Here is a 7065-nt window from a genome sequence, read left to right on the forward strand (position 1 = left end):
ACCGCGTGCTATCAACTGTTTCCTAAAAATCTTTAATACTCCAACATCCAATATTATTTCGTCTTCTACGGACCCTATGTTGCTGGCATATCGGCAAAAGGAAAACTTTATTTTTCCTGCTGTTGCTCAAATTCTTCTTCCATGGTTTCGTGAACTCAGACCAACCCCCCATGATTCCTGGTGTTTTAGGGAGCCATAGTACAGTAATATGGTGTTTTGCCATTATGAGTATATTTAAGTATATTAATATTTGGGAGTGAACCAACATATGCATACTGTTCATCTTAAATAAAGTAATAATTACAGTTAAACTTTTATTTATTCTTCCCCCAATTCCTTGCTTGTTATTGTCGTGGAGAGCTTAGGAGGCAGAGACTGAGGCTCGGTTGTTGGGAATCACCCCTGCCTTGGACCTTAGCCCATGCCTCAACTAATTTTGCATGGTCTTTTCTTCTCCTCCTTTCCTTTTCCTCCTGCCGGACTTTTGCAAGAGCCTAAATCTCTGAATAAGTCAATAAATTTGCAGGAAACATGTTAACAACATTTATTCAGTGTTCTGTTAAATAAAAGGTCATAGGAAAATGATATGCAAGTAATTTATCAATAATTTAATGTAAAAAAAATATGTATATCAATTAGCAACACTGATAATCTAAATCTTAAGATTGTGAAATATAAAACAAGCAGCAGATGGGGAATGTTCTTCTGACTTGATATTTTCAAACCAAATATAAGAATCTCAAATAACATAATTCATAACAAAGAAACAAAAGAGAGAAGAGATCTATAAATATTCTAAACATATAAACAATATATTCTATAAGAAAAAAAAAATTCAATTTAAAATACTCATAACATTTCTTCTTCCCATGGGAAAGTTTGAGCCTCACATCAACCCAATGATAATATCCTAATAAAATATACAATGAAGCAAGTATTTCATATTATTTTATAAAGATAGATTCTGAGAGCTTTAATAATAGTTAATTGAATTAAATTCTGGGCACTTGTGATTTTTCTTTTTCTTTTTTACAAAATATATGGGAATAATACCAGTTGAGATACAGCTTTATCTTCTGAAGAAAAACAATGATTCTTTAACTCTTGAAGAGATTCATCATCAGACAAATTCAGATTATTTCAGAGTTTCTGTGATACATACATTTTGAATTGGTTTCTCACCACCTCTTCTACTTTGTCAATATCTCTTGCAAGATGTCAGTCCCAAATTACACTCCCATGCCTCACTCCCACTCATGAAATAAGCTTAGAGCGACTTCATTTGTGCCATGAGGTCATCCAGGGATGTGTCTTCTGTTTGGACCACACTGGCCTCGTCCTCGGTGCTTGTTGGGGCTGGTCTCTCGTAGGCTACCGTTATACCCTTTGCAAGACCTGCTACTTGGGGCTCAGAGCTGGTCTCTTCGGGGGTTGTCTCATCAACGAGAGAAATACCTACAAGAGAGACAAGTGTTATCAATACCATTCTATCTATTTTTTTATGAAATCAAGCTAAAGAAAGATAGGAGTATGCCACTATTGGGTGAGATGGATGACAAAAGTACTATTCCATGCTCATACAATGTTAAGAATTTTTTTTTTTTTTTTAAACAAATCAAATCAGTTTAAATATATATTTGTTGAAAAGGAATAGTCAACAATTTTTAGTATCCCCTCCTTTTTTTAAACAAAAGTAATCACTACTACTCAATTTACGATTATATTTCTTACATAGGGAATACCTCCCAAAATTACAAACATCTAACTTCCAAGTTACAATGAAACAAAAGAAAGATTGGATGGGAAAAGAAGAACAACAACAATGCAAAAAAGATATATGAAAAACAGACAACTAATACAAAGAAAAAGGAAAGGAAAAGAAGAGAAAGGACGAGAAAAAACTAGAATACCACACGCCAAAATATTCACTGACCCCAATCATTATCCTCATGGACAACTGCTTTCTCCTCCTCAACCACCTTTTCCACCTTAGGCTCAGCTGCCTTCTTTGCCTTGTACTCTGCCTGTCTCTTCCGGCACCAAGAGTCTTCGCACTGAGGGTTGGGCTTCACCGTCATTGTGGGAAAGAAGTCCACTAAGGCATTGTAACCTAAGTAGTAGGACACCTGACCAAAGTTCAGCAAATACCTGGTGGCAGAAGAAGAGTTTTAATTTTCATCTGTGGCAAATACAATCATCACACTGATAAATGAAAGAGTACAGGACTGTAAAAAGACTTCTGTCAATTTCCTTCATACTTCAACTCACTTTACTCTTACAAGTCAAATGACTTGTAAGAGTATTTAATATTTACCATTAGACCTAAACCTTTGCCTGCTAAGCATCTCAGTTACAGGTGGCTTAATTTACAAAAGGATGAAAAAATAAAGTCTTCAACCTAACTGGAAAGTTTGTATATCTGCATTATGCACAGGTACAACAACTTAAATACCTAAGAACTCAATAATCTTTGCAATCTGTTTTATTATAAACAAAAATTGCCTTTATCTTTAGATCCAACTTGATAATATAGAAATAACATTCAAAATAAAACTGTGCTGCTTTGAAAGTAATACAACTGACATATAGTACATCACATTCTAATGATGTTGCAAATGATAAAATATCTAATTGGAAAAGAACAGTAATGAACTCAAACTTTACTTGCAAAAAGAACCAAAGGTCTGTCAGTTTGTTTGACAACTGACAGTTTCAACTTACTTGAGAACATTTTGCACCAGCATGCCAGCAACTATACCCATTGTTGTGGGTAAAGAGGCTGCACACACACCCTCACGTTTCAAGGTACGCTCATCAATCTGGCTCGCAACCACAAGAGGAGGGGCACACTAGATGGCAGAAAAAAGGGTGTAAAATTATAATAATCATTTCATGTAATTAATTTTACAATTGTTATATCATGAATGAGATCTGTAATTTAATGACTTTGTAGATTTTTCATCTTTTATAAGTATTCATCAAAATAAATCAATGCTTACATCAAAACAAGCAACCTCCCCTGGGATCAGGAACTGAATGTGACCTGAGACTGCATTTTCTGCAACACCAGACTCAAACCAAGTCTGAGCCAATTCATTGCAAGCTCGGTTGACAGCCATTCGAGCCTCATAGTTATCCACACAGCTCAGCACAAGATCCACTGGACCACCTGTTAAACTACCAGTCCTGGAGAAGACAATAAAAATTCCTCATTATACCCTATTCAAAGTGTTCAAGGAATTGTTTTTTTTATCATAATCTTTCAACAGGAAATTACATTCCCAAGTTAACTCTTCTACTTACTTAATTCTGTCCATGAAGTGGTCGAAATTGTCTACGGTTGTAATATTATAGTTATGAGTTTCAAATGTAACATCTGGATTGATAAATTGCAGAGTGTTAGCTGCAGCGGCAACTTTGCTAAGCCCTGCTTGGTGGGGCTGGAAGAACAGTCGGTTCATGTTGGCCAGCTCTACTTTGTCATAGTCAAACAACAGAAGCTGGAAAAAGAAATATATATATACATTTCAAAATTCATATAACAATATATATAAATATGTATATATATAAAACAATATATATATAATTTTTTTTTTTTCATTATGATGATTTCAATTTCCATCAAAATAAATAAAAGTAATATTATTCAAGCAACAGAGAGGAAATATAATTACTCCCTTTCCTACTTTTCCTTTTATATCTAACATATAAGTATTTAATATATACAATACCCATTATAACATATACAGCATATGGTTTAAAGGAAAGTACCAGCATACGTTACTTTAATCTTTACTTTAGAATTATCTAAACAGTTACACCAAAATAAAGTCCATCTATTTACCTTGCCAATACCACATCTAGTGAGCATTTCCGCAGTTACACTGCCAACACCACCAACTCCTACGATGGCAACAGTATGAGTTCTAATCTTTTCGTAGTCTTCCACAATTCCCATTCTCTTTAGGGCCATCAATCGGCTGAAAAGAGAAAATTATTTTCCCTTACTTGATATACTGAATTACTTTAATATACTCAAAACCTTATTAATAATAATAAAAAGGATAGATGATAAACAGATACACTGACACATATGGGGACACAGACACACATTTATATGCAGACTCATACTTTGATTCATACACTTATGTACAAGCATTTATCAAAAACATTATCTGTCTTCAAGCTAAGTCAAATTTAATAATAAATCTAACAGAATCAATGAATACAGAAAAAAGTAAAAGTCCAATTAAACATAAATGCTATATAACTACTGACAAAAATCAATATATTTTTAAAATCCTTTTAATTTGATGTTTAAGAAAACTAAACTATATCTCTATAAAAGTAAAACCATTTTCTTACACTTACTAATACACAAACCTCTCAACACGAGCCATTTATTTTAAATTCACATATAATTAATCTTATCCATAAGCTAGAGAACTTTAAAGACCATATGAGGTATTACAGTGTACTGATTTAAGAGGACAATATGCTGAAGTGAAAAATTGAATGCAAGAACCATATGTTTTCTCTGCTGTCTGGAATTTTTGCTGCACCATATGCATATGACTTTTTCAATAGAACAAAAAATAAAGAGAGAATATAAGCCTCCTCTAGGAAGCTGTATCTCTTCATTTATCACAGACAGAAGAAAAGGTATGAATGAGAATGGATATCTTCACAGTGCATGTGCACCTTGAAGATATCTATACTCATTCATACCTTTTCTACAATCGTGACATTGAACATGGTTCATTTAAGCTAAGGGTTGTTTATTCCACACAGCATAGACCTAGAGAAGGCAGGACTGTCATGCCATGGATCCTTGCCACCAGCATAGAGGCACAGGCTGGCAAGATTAGATGCCACCCTGGCTCTCTGAACTAAAGCTTAATTTGTAAACTTGTGAGTAGCACAATTCCTCAATTATATTCCTACAAGCTTAGTAGTTTAAAACTAAAATTCTTTAGTAAAATCAAACAGGGAAAAAATGACAAAAATGGTGAAGTAAGTACAAGTCTCAATATTTCACAAGGAATCTGAAACATTTATGATTTTTTAAATAAAAGGAGTAATGACTGAGTTTCTGCATAATATATTCGGTAGGTGACTAATATAGGCCTGATTCCTGTAACATAATTCTTAATGACGCAATCAAGGGAAAATAATTTACATATTTCTTCATACTAATTTAACTCTCTGCTTTACTCAATAAGCTTGCCTAAATATATTTATCCTCCCATTAATCCATACAAAGCAAAAAAATACCGGACAATATGGGAAAAAAAAACTGACAGGTAAGGAACACACGGAACATATTTCCTACCTATATGGGTTACTATCCACCACTTCACCCGACATTTGGGCGATTTTCTCTCTTGCACAGCCCTTGTCATCTCTCAGCTGCTTGAGTTCGGCTTCCAACTGCTGTATTTTACCCTTAAGTTCTTCCACAGACATCGTGAACAGCTGTCCTGACGTGACCGAGGAACCGCCTTACTTTCGCCGCGATGTTTCCTTCTCGATTACTCTCGCCAGGATGACAACACGCATATTGTATACATACTCTGACTTTTTTAAGGTGGTTTGAAATACGAGCTGATGTATGGATTTCCTGCAAATAATATATATGTTTTTGGGTAAACTCTTTTTTTTACGTAATTGGTAAAAAAAGAGGGCTATTTTAATTATACTATTTTCTTGTTGAAAACGGACTTAAAGATATATTTCAAATATTTTGAGAATTGAAATTAACTGGTTCATGCTAGAATGGTAAGGTTCAGTATCATAATCTAAAAAAATAGAAATTTATAACAATGCACTTGTCATATTTATAATCCAAATGTTAAACCTATGCATACTTTAAATGAGTCATTATGACTTTAAGTTGACGTTTCCAAATATTGGATTTAAGATCAATGTTTTGTTATGCCTATTTCAAAATTATTTACCAGCAAATCTTAGTTTCGATACCCTGATAAGTTAATATCATTAGTCACTTTTCCCCTACAAAAAGTAACCAACCAATGATAAGATTCTTTTTTTCTAGTTTCTGATTGGCTGAAGATAAAAAGTCCAGGATGACAGTTCAAGACTTTTGCCCAGAGTACCAACCAATCAGAATATAGCTCCGAGAAAAACTCCGCTGCGATTGGTCGAACTCAGCCGCGAGTGTCAAGAAATCGAAAACAAACACGGCCTTATCTTCGAAAAATGTTCCTCCTCTGGCAGTGTACACCAATCGTTGCCCTTAAGAAGATGGTCAGTGTTCCTCGTTGCGTTTTCGAGACCTCATTAGCCGGAAGTGATGGGAGATAATGTGTCGGAGACTTCGAGTAACTGGCCGAGAGATGAGCTCGTGTTCGTAGATGAGCTAAGGCGTCATGGCGAACCGCGGAGCAAAGGTAAAAAAAAAAAAAAAAGAGGAAAATGGTGTGTTTATCAAGGAGAGTCTGTCGGGGTTGGTGTGTGGTTGCTGGTCTGGGTTGCAAAGGGAAGAGGAAGCCTTTGTGAAGGGAAAGGAGGCAGGTCTGGGGGGCTCTGGGCTCCTTTCTGCGTGCCTTTGCGGTGCGACAAGTGGATTTATTTTTCTCCTTATTTCTACAACTTTCATTATGACGAGGAAGGTCGGATTTAGAGTATGATGATGATAATTAGGCGCGTCCGAGGTGTCAAGGTCACGAGGAGGTCGTCGTTGTTGATACTGAAGAGAAATGGAACGCGAGAGAAGCTGCAATATTATAGACGGCATTCTCGTGTAAAAGATTAGCTATTGTATTCGTTGTATTATGGTGGTTGATTATTCTGAATTAAGGAGAGAGGAAATATGTCGTTCGTTTTCTTTTTTTCACACGAATTATGACGGTTGTCTTTGCTTTCGTATTATCAGTTTATCTTTGAGATGTAATCAAATGTACAAAGATCATTTTGTGACTGGGAAGTGGCTATCCTCCATCGCCATTGCTGTTAAATAGGCCTAAGTGAATATGGTGTAAGTAGGCTGTATCAAGTGTTATTTGAGGTACCCCAAGGCCCCTTTGCCAAGTCATTCTATAAAAT

At 35.2% G+C, this 7065-nt stretch overlaps 2 protein-coding genes across 3 annotated transcripts in view; one reads left to right on the forward strand and one right to left on the reverse strand.

The window, feature by feature from the left end:
* Window positions 1–595: 595 nt before the first annotated feature.
* Window positions 596–5536, reverse strand: LOC125035982 (ubiquitin-like modifier-activating enzyme 5). Its single transcript, XM_047628314.1, has 7 exons — window positions 5333–5536; window positions 3845–3980; window positions 3304–3500; window positions 3000–3186; window positions 2722–2849; window positions 1934–2148; window positions 596–1455 (listed from the first exon to the last, which is right to left on the reverse strand). The coding sequence occupies exons 1-7, from the start codon at window positions 5464–5466 to the stop codon at window positions 1268–1270; spliced, it is 1185 nt and encodes a 394-aa protein (XP_047484270.1). The 5' UTR covers window positions 5467–5536; the 3' UTR covers window positions 596–1267.
* A 645-nt stretch (window positions 5537–6181) lies between these two features.
* LOC125032203 overlaps window positions 6182–7065 on the forward strand; it is a 31944-nt gene continuing 31060 nt past the window's right edge. Inside the window, exon 1 of one of the 2 annotated variants that reach the window (XM_047623291.1) lies at window positions 6182–6410. In XM_047623291.1, coding sequence (XP_047479247.1) covers window positions 6314–6410 — 97 coding nt within the window. In that variant the 5' untranslated portion in view covers window positions 6182–6313. The remainder of the gene's footprint in view (window positions 6411–7065) is intronic. The other variant, XM_047623298.1, reaches the window with a different exon arrangement.

This window comes from Penaeus chinensis, chromosome 2, assembly GCF_019202785.1.
Source record: "Penaeus chinensis breed Huanghai No. 1 chromosome 2, ASM1920278v2, whole genome shotgun sequence".
Lineage (NCBI taxonomy): Eukaryota > Metazoa > Arthropoda > Malacostraca > Decapoda > Penaeidae > Penaeus > Penaeus chinensis.

What these genes read in the sequence shown, in the direction of transcription:
- LOC125035982 (XM_047628314.1), bottom strand. Translation starts at nt 5,466, where the DNA reads ATGTCTGTGGAAGAACTTAAGGGTAAAATACAGCAGTTGGAAGCCGAA. An exon ending in CACTTCATGGACAGAATTAA is followed by an intron (nt 3,187 to 3,303) that starts GTAAGTAGAAGA and finishes TGTCTTCTCCAG; the next exon opens with GACTGGTAGTTTAACAGGTG. An exon ending in CTGGTGCAAAATGTTCTCAA is followed by an intron (nt 2,149 to 2,721) that starts GTAAGTTGAAAC and finishes TTCTGCCACCAG; the next exon opens with GTATTTGCTGAACTTTGGTC.